The sequence below is a fragment of the Equus asinus genome, chromosome 8 (genome assembly GCF_041296235.1).
Source record: "Equus asinus isolate D_3611 breed Donkey chromosome 8, EquAss-T2T_v2, whole genome shotgun sequence".
NCBI classification, from domain to species: domain Eukaryota; kingdom Metazoa; phylum Chordata; class Mammalia; order Perissodactyla; family Equidae; genus Equus; species Equus asinus.
The window spans coordinates 10,072,587-10,091,535 of record NC_091797.1 but is presented as its reverse complement, the minus strand read 5'-3'; the positions used below and the strand labels follow the sequence as shown (position 1 = coordinate 10,091,535).

At 36.9% G+C, this 18,949-nt stretch overlaps 1 protein-coding gene across 5 annotated transcripts in view; it reads left to right on the top strand.

Annotated features, from left to right (window-relative positions):
• The window catches only part of ZNF451 (zinc finger protein 451), a 79,948-nt gene that overhangs the window by 39,848 nt on the left and 21,151 nt on the right, over positions 1 to 18,949 (top strand). For 3 of the 5 annotated variants that reach the window (XM_044776910.2, XM_044776909.2, XM_070514631.1), the window contains 6 exons: positions 4,095 to 4,248; positions 4,745 to 4,892; positions 8,043 to 9,646; positions 11,904 to 12,047; positions 13,364 to 13,494; positions 14,401 to 14,587. In XM_044776910.2, coding sequence (XP_044632845.1) covers positions 4,095 to 4,248; positions 4,745 to 4,892; positions 8,043 to 9,646; positions 11,904 to 12,047; positions 13,364 to 13,494; positions 14,401 to 14,587 — 2,368 coding nt within the window. Of the gene's footprint in view, positions 1 to 4,094; positions 4,249 to 4,744; positions 4,893 to 8,042; positions 9,647 to 11,903; positions 12,048 to 13,363; positions 13,495 to 14,400; positions 14,588 to 15,760; positions 15,914 to 18,949 lie in introns of all 5 variants that reach the window. The other 2 variants (XR_011504918.1, XM_070514632.1) reach the window with 2 other exon arrangements.

Sequence of the window (18,949 nt, the reverse complement as noted above, 5' to 3'; positions counted from 1 at the left end):
TCTCTTGCAACCACCAGTCTGTTCTCTCTGTCTATGAGCTTGATTTTCTTTGATTTTACATAAAAGAGTGATCATACGGTGTTTGTCTTTCTGTGTCTCACTTATTTCACTTAGCATAATGCCCTCAAGGTCCATCCATATTGTTGCAAATGGCAAGATTTCATTTTTTTAAATGACTGAATGATATTCAATTGTATATATATGTATGCCACAATTTCTTTATTCATTCCTCCATCGAAGGACACTTACATCGTTTCCCTATCTTGGCTATTGTAAATAATGCTGCAGTGAACATGGAGGTGCGTATATCTTTTGGAATTAGTGTTTTCATTTTCTTTGGATAAATATCCAGAAGTGGAATTGCTAGATCATATGGTAGTTCTATTTTTAATTTCTTGAGGAACCTTTATACCGTTTTCATAGTGGCTGCGCCATATACATTCCCACCAGCAGTGCACAGGCGTTCCCTTTTTTCCACATCCTCACCAACACTTATTTGTTGTCTTGTTGATAATAGCTATTCTAACAGGTGTGAATACCTCTTTGTGGTTTTGATTTGCATTTCCCTGAAGATTAATGATGTTAAGCACCTTTTCCTGTACCTCTTGGCCATCTGTAGGTCTTCTTTGGAAAAATGTTTATTCAGATATTCTGCTCAGTTTTTAATTGGATTGTTTTGGTTTTTTTGCTATTGAGTTGTATGAGTTGGTTGTATATTTTGAATATTAGCCCCTTATCAGATACACAATTTGCAATTATTTTCCGGGAGCCTGTATCTTGTTCAACACTGATTAGTCACTGTAATCTAAGAGAAATCAACTATGGTTCTTACACGCAGGAGCTTGTGCTCTAGAATGAACGTCCCTTAATGGCACATCATAAAGTGAAATAGGAGTTCAGAGAAAGGGGAGAGATATGTTGGGAGAAACTGACAAAAACATTATGGAAGAGAAGAGGTCCTCAAGGATTCAATTTGGATGGATGAAAAGTAAAAATGATAGAATTCTGGGAAACTTTGAAGAGCCTAAACAGATTAGTGAATTTGGGAGTAGGTAGTATGCAGAAAGTAGTTAGCAGACCTGAGACTGCTGTCCTTACACAGGCTTGCTTGTAAGGTTGGCCCTTGCCTGGTGTCTGGAAATTTGGATTTTGGAGGATTCCTGCCATTCTCTGTTATCAGTGGCTCACTGTACCTGAACTGTTGATGCAAACGATGTGGTTTATGCTGAACACCTGCTTTCCTTCTGGGAGTCTGGAATTCTGGTATGTAATAGGCAGATGTGACCAGCTGCGAATAAAAACCCTAGGTACTGAGTCTCTAATAAACTTCCCTAGTAGGCAAGAGCTCACATGTGTTGTCACGATTCATTGCTGGAGGAATAAGTGTGTCCTGTGTGAGCGGACCCTTGGAATCTTACACCTGGTTTCCTCTGGACTTCACCCAGTATGCCTTTTCCTCCTGTTAATTTTGCTTTGATCCTTTCACTGTAATAAATCTTAGTCATGAGTACCACTATATGCTGAGTCCTGTGAGTCCTAGCAAATCATTGAATCTGGGGACTCCTGATTGTAAAGGCACAAGATTTTAAACTTGATGTTGGCAAGAGGTTACTATTATAGGATAGTGACATGATGAAAATAATGCTTTATACCTTTAGAGCTAGAAGGACTTTTTATTCTAGAACCTAATTCCTTCCCCCCTTCTAGGGGTCCCTAGAGATTTGAGAGTATTAGAATGGCAGCAGTGTTCAGGTGGATTCAAGGATGTGAACAAGGAGATCAGTTTAGGTGATTTTTGCAGTAATTTAGCTTTGAGGTGAGGAAAGGATTTACTTAGGTAATGGTATTTAGAATATTGACCTTAAAGTGAAGCCAAAAGACACTGAAGAAGAAATGATAGGGCTGTCTACTGCTGTGACAAAGGTTTGGCGAGAGAAGGGGAAAAGGGTGCAAAATGACTGCATTCCATAAATTTTTTAGTGTTTGCAGTAGATCACTAATATTCCACCTTTTTCAGAACTAGAGTTCTTTCAGGGCATGTTTCCCTATTCGTGCTGGAAGTGTTTTGTCTATTATAATGAGCATGTTTTCTTTTTTTTTTTATTTTAGTAAATCTGAATAGGTATTTTAACCTTAAAATTTATTAATACTCTCACTTGTGTTTTCCCAAATTTCATTAATTTGTTCCTTTTGTTTGCGGGAATCACTCATTTTGTGTTGATTCACACTCCCTTTGCCTTCTCTCCAGGAAGTAAATTTATGATATTCAGCCTTCTGGGAAGCAGTGTGGTGAAACAGAGCAAAGTCTTTGGTGTCAGACAGACCTGGATTCTACTGTCACTTTTATTAGCTGTATGTTCTCAGCAAGTTACTGAACATCTGTGAGCTTAGTTCTTCATCTCTAAAATGGAAGTGTTATACTTCCATACAAAATTGTTGAGAAAAAATATAATACTGTATAAAGCACGTAGGGCCTGACACATAGCTCTCCGTAAATACTCCTTATTCTTTGGAGTATCTGTCATGAGGACTCTAAAGGAAACTAGTATGCATTAAGTTGTCATTGCCTATCTTAAATCAGCCAGGAGAGGTCGCTAGAAGATTGTATACCTGTGAATTCTTTTTTGTGAAGGTGACATTTCTTCAATGAAAGAGAGTGACATTGTCCACAATTTGCATTGTTTGCCTTGCTTCCCTCCTCTTTTCCTTTCATCTCCAATTTCTTCTGTCTAGATTAGTGCTTCTCAAACTTTAATGTGCACATGCACATGAATCACTTGGGAATCTTGTTAAAATGCAGGTTCTGACTCAGTAGATCTGAGGTGGGGCCTTAGATTCAGTATTGCCCGTAGGCTTCTAGGTCATGCCGGTGCCACTGGTCCTTGGGTCCCTCTTTGAATAGCAGGTGTCTAGTGTTTTTTGACATTAAAGCCATCCGCTGGGTATGTCACCAGGTAACTTCCTGCTTGTCTCCCTTTTTGATGGTGGTGGTGGAGGAGGAGGAGGTCATACTAAAAGCTCTAGTGTGCCTCAGTGTCACTTGTCAGTCAATAGGTGTTGCCACTTTTTCTCATTCTGTTCCTAGGGCCGTTCTATCATTAAGGGTGATTTTTGCCCCTTGCTAGCCCGTCCTCTCCAGCCCTAGGCAACCAGTTAAATTACTTTCTATGAATAAATGTTCAAACTCACTAGTAGACAAGAAGCGTGAATTAAATGAACAGTATCACAACATCTGTCAGACTGGAAAAATGAAAAAAAGATCTATAATAGCTATTGCGCCAGGCTCACTCAGTGCTAGGGGACACACAAATTAGTAGAGCCTTTTTGAAAAGCAATAATAAACATTTTAACCCACTAGGACTACTCCTGATAATGAGAGAAAAGCACCTATAAATAAGGATATATATTCAAGGATGTTTACGACGTCATTGTTTATAGTGGCAAAAAAAAAGGCACCTGGAAATGAATAGTTGACTAAATCTTACTAAATCCACACCATGGAGTAGTTTGCAGTCATTCAGAAAAATGAATTAGAGCTATACCAGTTAATTTTTAGGGATTTCCATTAGATATTGTAGAATAAGAAAACTAAGGGGCAGAAGAATCTGAAAGGATGACTATATTTGATAAAACAATGGTAATCCCCTTTGTATGTTTATTTGCATATATTTTTGTAGATGATTAAGCATGGAGAAATTTACAGAATACAACATAGGTTATATTGCAGGGTAGAGTGAATAAAGCAAAACGTAAGAAAAAGTAATGGGATCTGAAAACATTTATGCATTTATATACTATCTATGGATGTATATTAAAAAGGGAAAATTATATAGAAAGCAAATGTATATGTGTATTTATTGTCACAGAAAGATGGTCATCGTTTGTTTCTAAGGAAAAGAACTAAAAATTTTACATATTTGACCTCATTTATGATAAAAATTCCACACTTCACACTTAGGGAAGAAAAGTTCTCATGTTAAAAACCAGTACAGAATATTCCAAAGAAATATTAAATAGGAAATTTTGAAAGTTTATTTTAAGAAATTGAATATTGATTTTAGTTGTCTATAATACAGCTTTGCCTTATATTTTAGGAAGCTGCAGATGATGGACATAAAAACAACCTTCTTCCTCAGATTATTCAGTGTTTTGCCTGTCCAAATTGCTTCCTTCTTTTTCGCAGCAAGGATGAGTGTTTGAAGCATATGTCTGGAAAGAATCATTTCCATCAGAGGTTTAAAATGGGTGGTATGTTAATACTCTCTTCTGCTGAAAATTACTTAGCTACTTTAATCTTTGCTGATTTACCATACTTCTCAGATAATTCTTGAGGTAATATCCTCACATTTGTTTGAGAACTATGAAAGTGAAAGGTTTTTATCTTAATTTTTATTTTTCAAATAAGATTCTCATTTTTTTGTCTGTACCTAAGGGTAAGATTTCCTTGCTTTGAGGAATGAAGGGAAACTTGGGAAGAAAACATGTATTCAGCATAATGTTTTTGTATAGCCATGATATCTGGGAAGTTAGTTGGGTGTTTCTCTGCATTCAAGACTCAAATTTTAATTTGAGTTTGAGTTCAGCATGTTTTACACTTAAGGCTAGAAAATGACTTCCCTTCGATTTTTGTCGCAAAATGACTATTTTCTTTTACTTGTACCAATGTTGAGAAAGGCAGAGGGGAGGAAGGTTGGGTCACTCTCTATTCAAATCTTTGCAGGTTATAGTTTCTTTTGTCTTTCAGATGACAAGGGAATAGCACATCCAATATCATTTCCATCTTTTGCAAAGAAACTTTTGATCTCTCTGTGCAAAGATGTTGCATTTCAAGTTAAGTGTGTGGCCTGCCACCAGACACTGCGTTCCCACATGGAGCTCACTGCCCATTTCAGGTTTGTACAGGTCTAGTTCTGGGCTATAAGGGAATCCTGCCCAATAAGCTCTTCACCAGTGGGAGGATTCAACGAGTACTTTCTATTCCATGTTTCTCCTTTTAAAAAGAGAGTGTACATTTGCCTGGAGATCAAATTTACCATAATGAGAGAAGTCAGAGGTGTGGAAAAAGTGGATATATTGATATTGCTGTGAGTGTAGAACAAGCTAACAGTTCTGAGTTCTGTGTGTGTTCTATGAGTGTGTATCTAGTGGAGGGGAGGGTTAAAATAGAACCTTGCTTTCTAGTCAACCAGAATGGAAAGTATCTCATAAATGTGAAAGACAAATTTCAGTGAAAGGCCACATTTATCAAATAATCAAGGATTTTTTTTTGTCTTTACAATGGAAATTATCAAGCAATATACAAAAGTAGGACAATAGTGTACGGAACCCCATGTACCTTTCACCCAGCTTCACTAGCTATCAACACATGACAGTCGTGTTTCATTTATACTCTTGCTCCCTGCAAGTTACTATTTTGAAGCCAATCATGTCATTTTATCTGTAAATACTTGAGTATGTATCTATAAATGATAAAGACTCTTCTCTCTTTTAAAAAAATAACTGCAATACCATTCTCACACCTTAGAAAACTAGTAGCTTTTAAATATCAAATACCTAGGCAGTCATCTAATTTCCCTGAGTATCTCATGAAGTTTTTTTTGGGTTTTTTGGTGAGGAAGATTCTCCCTGAGGTAACGTCTGTTGCCAGTCCTCCTCTTTTCGTTTGCTTGAGGAAAATTAGGCCTGAGCTCACATCTGTGCCAGTCTTTGTCTACTTTATATGTGGGCCACCTTCACAGCATGGCTGGTGAACAGAGCAGGTCCACACCCGGGATCTGAACCTGTGAACCTGGGCCTCCAAAGCGGAGTGTGTGGAACTGTAACCACTTGGCCACGGGGCCAGCCCTTCTCATAAAGCTTTTTTACATTTGGTTTGTTAGAATTATGATTCAAAGTCTGTAGTTTACATTTAGATGCTTTTTTCCTGTTAATTCTTTAAAATGCATTAAAAGTTTGTATCTACTAAATGATACAATTGCGTTTGTTTAAATAGAACAATTGTTTTTACAAACCTTCAAGTAAAATATGTTCTTAATAAAACTGAGGTAGCAGAGTATAATTATGCTGTATATACTCAGAATAATTACTGAGGTTCATCGTCCTGGTTCTGACTTGTTAAAGTTCTTTGTTTTTTGAGATACAATTTAAATTCATTGAAGTGCATAGATCTTAAGTTTTATGATTTTGACAATTGGATACATCTGTTAATCCACACTTATAATATATCACCTCTCCATAGAAAGTTCCATTGTGCCCCTTCCCAGTCATTTCCCATCCTCTCACCCCCAGGCAATCTCTATTCTGATATTGTTTCTACCTTATGTTGGCTTTGTCTCCTCTAGAACTTCATGTAGATGGAATCATATAGTATGCTCTCTTTTGTGTTTGTCATAGTAGCTGTGCAATTCGTCTGTGTTGTTTAGTATGTTGTTTCTTTGTATTGGTGAGTAGTATTCTATTGTATGAATATAGCACAATATATTCATTCTCATGTTGATGGACATTGGGATTATTTGCAGTTTTTAGCTATTGTGAGTAAACCCGCTATATCCATCTTGTACAAGTCTTCTTATGGGCGTACATTTTCATTCTCTTAGATGAGTGTCTAGGAGTGGAATTGCTGGGTCAAAGAGTAGGTGTATGTTTAATTTTATAAGAAACTGCTAAACACTTTCCAAAGTGTTCGTACCAGTAGACAAGGTTTGAGAATTCCAGTTACTCTCCATCCTGCCAAGGTTTGGTGCTGCCAGTCTTTTCATTTTAGCTGTTTGTTTGAGTGTCTGATTGTGGTTTTAATCTGCATTTCCCTGATGAACAATGGTGTTGGGTACTTTTTCATGTGTTTATAGGCCATTCATTTATCTTTGTTTGTTAAATGTTCAAGTCTTTTGCCTATTCTAAAAATTAGATTGTTTAACCTTTTTAATAGTGAGTGTGGTAGTGTTACCATATTGTTGGTACAAATCTTTTGTCACATATATGTACTGTGAATGTATTCTCTCCTAGTCTATACTTCGCATATTCATATTGTCTTTTGATGGACAGAAGCTTTTAATCTCAATAAGCATAATTTATTGATTTTTTTTTTTCTTTTACGGTCCTGCTTTTTCTGTCTTGTCTGAGAAACCTTTGCTTATTCTTGCTTCAGGAATATATTTTGTTTACTTCACTTTTTAAAAAATTCAACTTTCTTTTAGATTTTAAGTTTTTTTCTATAATCTATCTCAAAAAAATCTTTGATCTTTAAAACAATGAGCATCTAATTTCACTGATGCTTCTCTGTTTGCCCATTTTTTTTAGTTTGTTGATTTCTTTCTCAACTTTGGGTTTAATTTGCTTATCTTCTTCTAGCTTCTTAACATAGAAGCTTAGATTGACTTTGGGCCTTCTTTTTCTATATAAACATTTAAAGTTATAAATTTCCCTCTAATCATTGCTTTACCTGCATCCCTCAGATTTTGGTAAGTTGTCTTCATTTTCATTCAGTTAAAAATATTTTATGTTTTCCCTTTTGATTTCTTCTTTGACCTATAGATTTGTTAGAAATCTGTTATTTAACTTCTAAAGATTTAGAGATTTAACTTCCAAATATTTAGGGGCTTTTATTATTATTTCTTGTTTCCAACTTAATTCAACTATAATTAAAGACCACATTTTGTATAATTTCCCACTCTTAAAATATGTTAAATACATAGATAGATAGATACATACATACATAGATAGAATGGTTCATAATTTGCTTGTGTGATAAGATCCTCTATCAGTGCATTTGATACTCCTTTTAGTTTTCTAAAGTGTCTCTGAATTTTTTTTTAATCTTTTGATCACAGTTTTACTCTTGTGTATGGATTAAAAACAGACAAAACGTAGGTAGTACTCAGGTATTTGGGGATGATAGAATAATAATATATCATCTGCATCTCTATTGAACAATATGTTTTAGTGCTTATGTTTATATTGTTCTATAATTCGTACAATAAAAAAGCAGAGATACTATATTTAGAAAATACTTATGAGTTTAATTTTTTTTTTATCCAATTTAGAGTTCGTTGTCGAAATGCTGGTCCTGTAGCTGTAGCTGAGAAAAGCATTGCCCAGATTGCAGAGAAGTTCATATTGAGAGGTTATTGTCCAAATTGCAACCAAGGCTTTGTGGATGAAAGCAGTACCCGAAATCACAAGAAGAATTCAGGACACAAAGTCCGAGCCATTAACTCAATGGAAGAATCAGTCTTACTTTATTGCCACAGCAATGAAGGGAACAAACCTCCTTCTGACTTGCATCTATTGCTAGATCAATCAAAATTTTCATCTCTTAAAAGAACTATGTCTGTTCAAGAATCTGGCTCACAAGATCACAGCACCATTCCAGAAAAGAAGATGAATTTAGGAGATAAAAGTTGTGAAGATAGATTCTGTGTCCAGAAAGAAAAGTCACTTGTTAAAACCTGGTTTTGTGAATGTCGTCAACAATTCCCAAGTGAAGATGCAGTAGAAAAGCACGTTTTTTCGGCAAACACAATGTGTTATAAGTGTGTGGTCTGTGGAAAGGTGTGTGAAGATTCAGGGGTCATCCGTTTACATATGAGCCGCATTCACGGAGGGGCACATTTAAATAACTTTCTTTTCTGGTGTCGGACATGCAAAAAGGAGTTAACAAGGAAAGAGACTATCATGGCACATGTGACCGAATTTCATAATGGACACAGATATTTTTATGAGACGGATGAGGTAGAAGGTGAAACTTTAGCATCATCCTCTACAATGCTGGTGAGTAATTTGACTGCTAAGAATCCTTCTTCAACTATTACTATTACCGATCATTCCCCAGCGAACCGTCCTCCAAGGGGTAAATGGCAATGCCGAATTTGTGAAGATATGTTTGATTCCCAAGAATGTGTAAAGCAGCACTGCATGTCTTTAGCAAGTCACCAATTCCATAGATACAGTTGTGCCCATTGCAAAAAGACTTTTCACAAAGTAGAAACACTGTACCGACATTGCCAGGATGAACATGACAATGAGATAAAGATAAAGTACTTCTGTGGGCTTTGTGATCTTATCTTTAATGTGGAAGAAGCGTTTTTGAGTCATTATAAGGAGCACCACAGTATAGATTATGTGTTTGTGTCAGAAAAAACTGAAACTTCGATTAAAACTGAGACTGATTTTCCAGTAGTAGAGATCAGCAACCTGTTAACCTGTGGTTGCCGTGAGAGTTACATCTGTAAAGTCAACAGAAAGGAAGATTATAGTCGATGTCTCCAAATCATGCTGGATAAAGGTACACTGTGGTTTCGCTGCAGTTTATGTTCCGCAACAGCACAGAACGTAGCCGACATGAACACTCATATCCATCAAGTGCACAGAGAAGAAAAGAGTGAGGAGGAGCAGCAGTATGCGATCAAGTGTGGCACCTGCACCAAAACATTTCATGATCCTGAGAGTGCTCAGCAGCACTTCCATAGAAAGCACTGCTTCTCGCAGAAACCTAGTGTGGCTCATTTTGGATCTGAAAAAACAAGCCTCTACAAGTTTGCTGCCAGTACTTCACGCACAGAGAGAAAACCGAAACAGGCAGTAAGCTGTCCAAAAAGTTCAGACGTGGAGAAAGGAGCCGAGAATGACCTAAGCTCTCAGAATATAGGTATGGCTTTACAAGTCTAATGCAAATTCCACATATGGATATAGAAACATACATGTATTGTGGCCATCATTTTTGTGAAAGCTAATAATGATTCAATTTTGAAGTAAGAAACAGGATGATACATTAGTCATTTAATTTTAGTAATTTGTATATGTTAGCTTTAAATAATAATGTATTTTATTTTATTTATTTTATTTTTTTTGAGGAAGATTACCCCTGAGCTAACATCTGCTGCCAATCTTCTTCTTTTCGCTGAGAAAGACTGGCCCTGAGCAAACATCCGTGCCCATCTTCCTCTACTTTATATGTGGAACGCCTACCACAGCATGGCTTGCAAAGCAGTGCCATGTCTGCACTCGGGATCCGAACTGGTGAACCCCGGGCCGCCAAAGCGGAGTGTGCACACTTAACCAATGTGCCATTGGACCGGCCCCAATAATAATGTATTTTAGATAACTTTTTCTTTTCTTTTACAAAAGACATGAGAATTTTGAGAGGAGGAAGAAAATTGATAGTCTTTCTGAAAGTTAGATTCGAAAGCCGTCCTGGAGATTACTATCATTTAGATTTTTCTTATCATTTAGATTTACGTTTATTAAAAAGATAAATCAAGTCAGTGCTTTTTGTTTCTATTTTGGCCTTATTCTGTAAGTATGAGAAATCTTAAAGGTCACTTCAGAATTTGTATTTTTTTATGTTTTTCTTAGAAGCAAAGCTTTTTCTTACAGTTAAAATAGCAATTAGATGTAGAGCTACAAATGGTAGCAGTAAACGAAGGAGCAAATTGAGCTGTGAATCCTCTTGTTTGTACTTAGTCTAGACTTCCCTTTTTCCATGTAATGAGCTTAAGTCAGTCGGAAAGAGTACAGTGTTTTTCTTTTGTTTAGAAGTATAATTTGTTTTGTTTAGAGTATAATTTTAAGTATATTTTTTAAATAAATATTAACTCAGTAAGTTATAGAAGTAGAGTGGAGACAATGAAGATATGTGAAATGTTCAGCTAATAAAATATTTTTATGAACCGCTGACTTTACAGGCTTGCTCTGTAGCCTATGTAGATCCCAGCATCACCTTAATCACAGCATGTTTGAGAAATTGTTAAATGGCATACTACAGACCCGTTTAACTGCTTCCAACAGTGAAACAGTGGTCACACTGCTTTATGTTCCCTTGTGCTTTTCTTTTCTCTTCTGATCACTTTTTGGGAGTTAGTGTTTGTTGGTCTGTGATTTTTTTTTTTTTTTTTTGAGGAAGATTAGTCCTGAGCTAACTGCTGCCAATCCTCCTCTTTTTTTCTAAGGAAGACTGGCCCTGAGCTAACATCCATGCCCATCTTCCTCTACTTTATATGTGGGACGCCTGCCACAGCATGGCTTGCCAGTTGGTCTGTGTTTGAGAGAAGATAATTGTAGTAGCTAAATCTACAATTACTGAGAATTTTTTAAAAAGTTATAATAAGATGGGTGGCTTGGAAATGGGAGGGGATGGCAGTAGTATACTTGAGGGTGTCTCTTTTAGGTGGAGTAGAAGCTATTTATTTTAAAAATAATTAAAAATTTTAAGATTTGCATTGCTACCGCTAGAAGCTTTAAGGCCTTGTCAAGGTAGAAAAGTAAGAAAGAAGGTAAAGGGAGGGAGAACAAGAGTTGGAGAATGGTGAACGGTGAAAGAAGCTGAGAGAGCCAGGAAAGATGTGCTTATGGTGGGAGGTGCTGGTGTGCCACTGGTACCCACTGTGCCCCACATTATGGCAGCAGGACTGTAAGTTACCTCATTTCTGCTCTGGAGGATATCTAATCACAGAGCCAGAGGGCTAATAATAGTTCAGTCTAGATTAGGAAAAGAATGAAATTCTGGCGGGGAGAAAGTTCTTAGCAGGTAACCTTGAAATTTTATTTTGATGGATGGTGCAAGTCTTTGGTTATTTAGCTTTAAAACTTGGTCTTCTAGTTCTTCCAGTATATTAATTATTTTAAAAATTCCTTTTATAAATGACTTTTAAAGAAAGTTTAGGAACAATGGCATATATTTATAGAAAGGATAATCAAATTTCTGAAATACTCAGGAAAATTTTAATCTGATATGTGTACTGTGTCATGTACAGGTTTGGATTGCACGAAAAGGTTCAGATAGAAATGAATAATGTGCAAGACTAATATTTTTGCATATTGGTTCTCTAATATGTTTTAAACTTTAGAAATTAAAATATTTTTAGCTAATTCTCACCAAACTTGTGTTACTATTTTTCTCTTCTCAGATGAAGAAGATGTTGAGCTTCCAGATTTGGATTACCTGCGAACCATGACTCATATAGTCTTTGTAGATTTTGATAACTGGTCAAACTTTTTTGGTCATCTACCAGGGCATCTTAACCAAGGAACGTTTATTTGGGGCTTTCAAGGTATGGTTAGTAAGGGAAACATTTGAGACAACCTCCCCCTTTTTTTTTCTCTTCGAATATGCTTCACTTTAAAAGGACCCCTCTTGAACTTTGCTTAATACAACATAGGAACATAATTGGAATATTGTCAGTTTGCATTATAGTTATTCTGCTAGAATGTTTTTCTCTTTACGTTTCTCTATGCTAAATATTAGCTCTGTTTGGTTACCGAAAGTTTGTGGATCTTTAGGTACAGATTCAAAAAACCTTTATTCTGTTTATTAAAAAAAGCAGACTAAATAAACACCTTCAGTGTGCCAGGTACTGTACTTGGTGCTAACACAGGCTTGTTGATTATTATGGTTACCTCCCTTTTAAAATATAAGGAGGCCCCGTGGCTGAGCGGTTAAGTTCACGCACTCTGCTTTGGCAGCCCAGGGTTTCGCCACTTCGAATCCTGGGCGCAGACATGGCACTGCTCATCAGGCCATGCTGAGGCAGCGTCCCACATGCCACAACTAGAAGGACCCACAACTAAAAATACACAACTATGTATTGAGGGGCTTTGGGAGGAAAAGGAAAAATAAAACCTTTAAAAATAAAAAAATAAAATATAAGGAAATAGGCTGAGAAGTTAATTTTTTCCAAAGTATAAAACTAATAAATAGTAGAGTTAGCTTTTGAACTTGGGCTTTATGGCTACAGGACTAGTGTTATTTTCAACATGCCATAACTGCCTCTTCAGTTCAACCTTACTATTCATCAATATGTGTACCTTCATCTAAATCTCTTTACAAACCATTGACCGAACCTGGGAGAGAGACTTCTTTGATTTACAAAAGTTTAGTGAGCGTCTGATATACTTCATGTTTGATGGGAAACAGCATAGACAGAGGAGGATTGGGATTTAGGATAGAAACATACTGGCCTGGATAAAGTAGCCAGCACAACCTTTCAGTAAGTCTGGCTTTGCTGGTTGTCCATCATTTCTATCCGCCGTACAGCCTTGACCTGGATGTAAAAAACTGCTAATGCTTCTATTCACATAGAATGGTACCCTTCAAAGCATTTTCACACCCATTAGTTTTGATTCTCCGTAACATCACTGGGAATTTTCAGATGAATAGGCAGATTCAGGGAAGTTGGTCTACTTTCCCAAGGTTGTAAAACAACAAGGTGGTGATATCTGCACTAGAACTGCATTGTTCCTCCTTCTCATCTAGTATTTTCCCCCTAGAAAAGTTTTTTTCCTAGAATTTTTTTTCCTTGATAGACTTTTCAGTTATTTCTTTTCCCTATTGTTTGACTATCACTTATGCCTTTTCTAAAAACAATAGGAGGAAACACCAATTGGAAGCCTCCACTCAACTGTAAGATCTATAATTACCTGAATAGAATTGGGTGCTTCTTCCTTCATCCTCGCTGTAGTAAAAGAAAAGACGCTGCTGATTTTGCCATATGTATGCATGTGAGTCATTGTTTTATTCAAAATCTAATGCAAATCTAGGACCCGTCTGGATTTTTTCCCCCACTTGAATCATAATGACTGTAGCTCATTCTTCACTGCTGTATTTCTGTATAAAATCTTCTGCATCAGGTTCCACTTATGGCTGATGAGGACGGGAGTCCGTAGATACTTATGTACGGCTCTATCCCCAAGTTCTAGCAGACTCTCGGCTACGCATAGTCGACCTTCAACTATTTGTGGAATACATGAGCAAGATATGACACTACTTGATCTGTTCTCCGACACTCCCACACTTTAACATGTCTCAAATTGGGAGTCACTTTCATAATCACTGTTGGTCTAGATGAGATTTGCATTTGCTTTTGTCTCTGCCAGTCACCTAGAGAAACTACCAAACTGAGACCCAGTTTAAATTAAATTCTCTGCTTAAGTGTTTATGTATCACACCGATAACACGAATTTTGCAAATGGCAATTCTGCAAACCTGTTGACTGCTGCTTGTTTTGAACTACAAGGCATTTCTTTTTCTGTCTTTCCAGTGCTAGATTGCGTTATGCAAATAACCTTGCTGACCTTTTCTCTATGACAGATCGATTTCTGACTTACCCTGAGATTGAGTGTGTAGCCCTTTCAGCGTTCCAGCTTTGTGTGGGGGCCTCCTGTTTGACTCCTTTTGGCTTTCTTTCTTAGTGGTACATGAAATAGCTATCTTATACTTGTTGGCATTTTATATTTGGTTAAATGTGGTATATTTCGTTTATGAAGATCTTTATATTATACTTTAGTGGGAGCTAGGGAATAAGCTAAATATACCTTTCTATGATGTGTTCATTCTGAAATAGATGTAACCTGACTTGAAACTCAAATGCTAATTTTTGTCAACACATGCCATTTGTTCCAACTTAGGCTGGCCGTCTAGATGAACAACTACCCAAGCAAATTCCTTTCACCATCCTCTCAGGAGATCAAGGATTTCTGGAGCTAGAGAATCAATTTAAGAAGACTCAGAGGCCAGCACATATACTAAACCCTCACCACTTAGAGGGAGATATGATGTGTGCCTTGTTAAATAGCATATCTGATACCACCAAAGGTACGCAGCTGCAGCCACAGTGCAAACCGCCCAAGAGGAGGAGACTTCACTGCTGAGAGAAACCAATAAACTGCTGTCCACTAGTGAACTGCTGCCTGCTAACTAAACCGTCATGCTCTCATACTTCTCTCTCCTTTATTTTTCCCTCATCTCACTCTCATTCTTTAGTGCTCTAGGAGGATGAATTCATAATTTTCTGGAGCCTTTTTTGATCTAATAGATAAAATCTATATTCATGTGTATAAAATATATCTTCATGCTTTGAAATATTTTAGTACAGTTTTGCAAAGCCCAGAATCCAGATCTTCACTTTGTTGCTGAAATTCCGAATTTATTTTCAGCTTTTCAGAAAGCAGAGTACTTATAGGTGAAACCAGAAAGCAGTAAGCAATAATATGGCTTACTTAAAAAAGACCATTTAAGAGGTTGACAGTGAGAAAATGAAGCCCTGAGAGATCCTGACTTCTTTGGAAAGGATAGGTACCTCCTGTCCCATTCCTGCGGCTTACACTCTCTTCTCTACCGCTGTGAGATGGTTCATTGAGAGGGTGTGCTGATATCCAGTTTCACTAACCAGTATTTAAGAAAGGATGTAATTTTAGGGATTCAGATAGGTTTTTTTTTTTCATAATTTCTGAAATAAATGTGGGTAAAAGAAGAGAATAAAAGAATAGTTTTTAAATATCTTGATAATTGGCAGCCATGAATAAGATTTGAAGTTATTGATGAATGACCTCAATGAAGAACTGTCTGCTTTTGGGCATTTTTATTGTATACCTTTAAATTTTCCAACTCTGCTCTCCTTCTAGCTATTTTTTTTCTTTGAACATATTTAGAGCCACACTTTGATGGAAAACCCATTCTGAAGAACTTGGCTCTAATCACACATTACAGTGGATCAGTTCACTTCTGCGAAGTTAGGAATCATTGATGTTCTGGCCCAACTGTGCTCTTTAAGGGAGACTCAACTCTGTTTTTCTTATTTATGTCATGGCTTAGTACTGAATTTTGTCTTCCTATTTATGTTGTAATTTTTGTTTTCGTCTACTTTTTCTATCTTTGACTCCTTTTTTTTTTTCTTTTGATCTCTTTTTTTTCTGTTCTTTTGCTGTCCCTTCCCCAATCTTTAACAGTATCTACTTAATACTTAAGTTTTCACCTTTGCCACCCTAGGCCAACCCCCTTTTCCTCCTGTGCTGCTGCTTTGGGGAGCATTTCTGTTGTAACGTAGGATGTGAAACCTGGTAGGCATTTGCCTTTCTTTCAACTTCATTTGGAATGAGAGCAGCATATTAGTAGATCTGCATGAGTATATTAGGATTGGAGGTAAGATATATGTAGGTTATTGTTGTGTACTGATTGTTCCCTTCTGAAGGTCTCTTATGCTCTAGGCATTTTTTATCATTCATTCATAATCAGTACTCTTTTGAACTTACTGCTCTTAGAGGGCACATGTGTACTTTATTCTGAATTTTTGTGACATGCAGAGAGAGTGCAGTGCATAGAGAATGACATGAGCTTTGGTTCGAATGCTAACTTTGCTGCTTTGTGTGACTTCAGGCAAGTTACTTAACTTTTTCTGAGCCTCATTTTTTTATATCTATAAGGTTGTAAGTATTAATGTTATGTGTAAAGTGTCTAGCACAGTAAGCTAAGCACTTTAGGTTTTTTTTTCAGTTTTTCTTTCCAATTTTTTTTTTTTTTTGAGGAAGATGAGCTCTGAGCTAACATCTGCTGCCAATCCTCCTCTTTTTTGCTGAGGAAGACTGGCCCTGAGCTAATATCCATGCCCATCTTCCTCTACTTTATATGTGGGATGCCTGCTGCAGCATGGCTTGACAAGCAGTGCATAGGTTCACACCCAGCATTCAAGCCGGTGAACCCCAGGCCACCAAAGTGGAATGTGTGAACTTAAGCACTGCGCCACTGGGCTGGCCCCTCCAATTTTTTTTATTGTGGTAAAATATACATAAGATTTACCATCTTAACCATTCTAAAGTGTCCGTTTCAGTGGTATTAACTACATCTATGTTGTTGTACAGCCCTCACCACCATTCATCCCCAGAGCTCTTTTTATCTTGCAAAACTGAAACTCTGTACCCATTAAGCACTAACTCCTCATTCCCCTTCCCACAGTCCCAGGCAACTGCCATTTTACTTTCTGTCTCTGATTTTGACTAAGTATTTCATATAAGTGAAATCATACAGCATTTGTCTTTTTGTGACTGGCTTATTTCAGTTAGCTTAATGTCCTCACGTTTCTTCCATGTTATAGCATATTTCAGAATTTCCTTTCTTTTTAAGGGTGAATTAATATTCCATTGTATGTATAAACCCTATTTTGCTTATCCATTGATGGACATTTGGATTGCATCCATGTTTTAGCTATTGTGAATAATGATGCTATGAGCACGGGTGTACAAATATCTCTTTGAGACGCTGCTTTGAGTTCTTTTGAGTATATACCCAGAGTGGAATTGCTGGATCATACGATAATTTTATTTTTAATTTTTTGAGAACCCTCCATACTGTTTTCAGCAGTCTTATGTTCCCACCAGCATTACACAAGGGTTCCAATTTCTCTGCATCCTTGTCAACACCTGTTATTTCCTGGGGTTGGTTGGTTGGTTTGTTTTGCTGAGGAAGATTGGCCCTGAGCTAAGATCCATTGCCAATCTTCCTTTTTTTGCTTGAGGAAGATTATCCCTGAGCTAGTATCTGTGGCAGTCTTCCTCTATTTTGTTTGTGGGACACTGCTATGACATGGCTTCATGAGCAGTGTGTAGGTCCATGCCTGGGATCCGAGCCTGTGAACCCTGAGTCGCCAAAGTGGAGTGAGCGAACTTAACAGCTGTGCCACCGGGCCAGCCCCCTGTTTGTTTGGTTTTGATGGTAACCATCCTAATGGATATGAAGTGGTTTCTCATTGTGGTTTTGATATGTATTTCCCTAATGATTAGTGGTGTTGAACACTTTTTCGTGTGCTGTAACCACTACATTTGACAAGTAATGAAAATTACTAAAATTAAGTGGCCAAAGAAGTGTAAAGTCTTTAAGTCAAGATATTGCCTTTAGATCTAGATTTAAAGATGCTCTTGTAACTCAAAAATTAAACAGAAGTTGCACTGAATCACAGTGTGTTCAGATTCAGTTTGGTTTAAGACAAAAGTGTTTTTCTTCCTGGAGGACTTACAGGCATCAAGTTGTCCAGTAGTGAATTGTGTAAAGAGGAAATCAAAGAACAGTTCCTTTCCTGGATAACTTTATTCCATCACCTTTCCTAACGAATGGCTTTGTGAATAGTAGATAGTTTTTGTTAAGAAATGATATTTAATATGTATTTCTCTCAGTGTCAACAAATACTCTAATTCCTATTGAGCCTTTAGGGTAATTTTGGTAACTACAAGAATGCAGGATAACTCCTTTCATCTACTTAGCACAGTGTTCCTATCTTCAGATGTGACAACCAGACAGCTTTGAAGGCAGTCTGGTTTTGGGCTGGGAGTCAGTGGATCTTTCTGAGACTCTGTCAAAAGCTTTCTATACCTCTTTCCCCAAAAATGAACATGTGTATATAGTGTCACATACAATTTCAGGAGATTTGTGGTCCCAAGGGTCCTAGTTACCAACCAACCCACCCACAACACTCTCATTTTTAGGATGTGACAAAAGTTCATACTGTAAGTCATATACGGTGAAACATTCTCTCATATTTATCATTATTTTACAAGTAGTCTGGTGATTTTTCAAGTTTTTAATATCTCCACCATAGCATAGACAAATGATATCAGTTTGAATCTCTTGTTTCTTTCTAACTTTTCAGAAATTTTCTATTATTAGGACCAGAAAGTGATTTTATTAGACTGGAACTTCCTGTATAAACAGGAAGAATCTGTTAATAGTGTCATGAGAATCAGTGAACATATAGTATCTTAAATATTTAGTCTTTGCCAATTTTTTAGTTAATTGAAAGTTTTCTCAGGAGGTACTTATCTCGGTAAAAATAGAGATGTTCAGAGTTGCCAGTTCCCTCTATGAATGTTCAGTCATTTGGTCATAAGGTATTACTTTTTTGCTTGGTAGGGAGGGGACAGGTGATACTTTTTGCTACTGATGCTTTTTTAGATCTCTGACTTGGTTAGTTAGGGTAAATCAGTTACTCTTTGTAGCAAGGTGAGCCTTTAGACTAAGTCTGATATTTGAATGTGTCATAGTTTTTGTCCTATAAGATCTCTCCTAAGCATCAGGGTTCCAGCACCAACATTTTGATTACAGCTATGGTGTATCTATAAATCTTTGTAGAGATTTAAAGTTATCTATTAATCTGTCCTTAATTGATACCTTGGTCCCCTTATCCTTCAT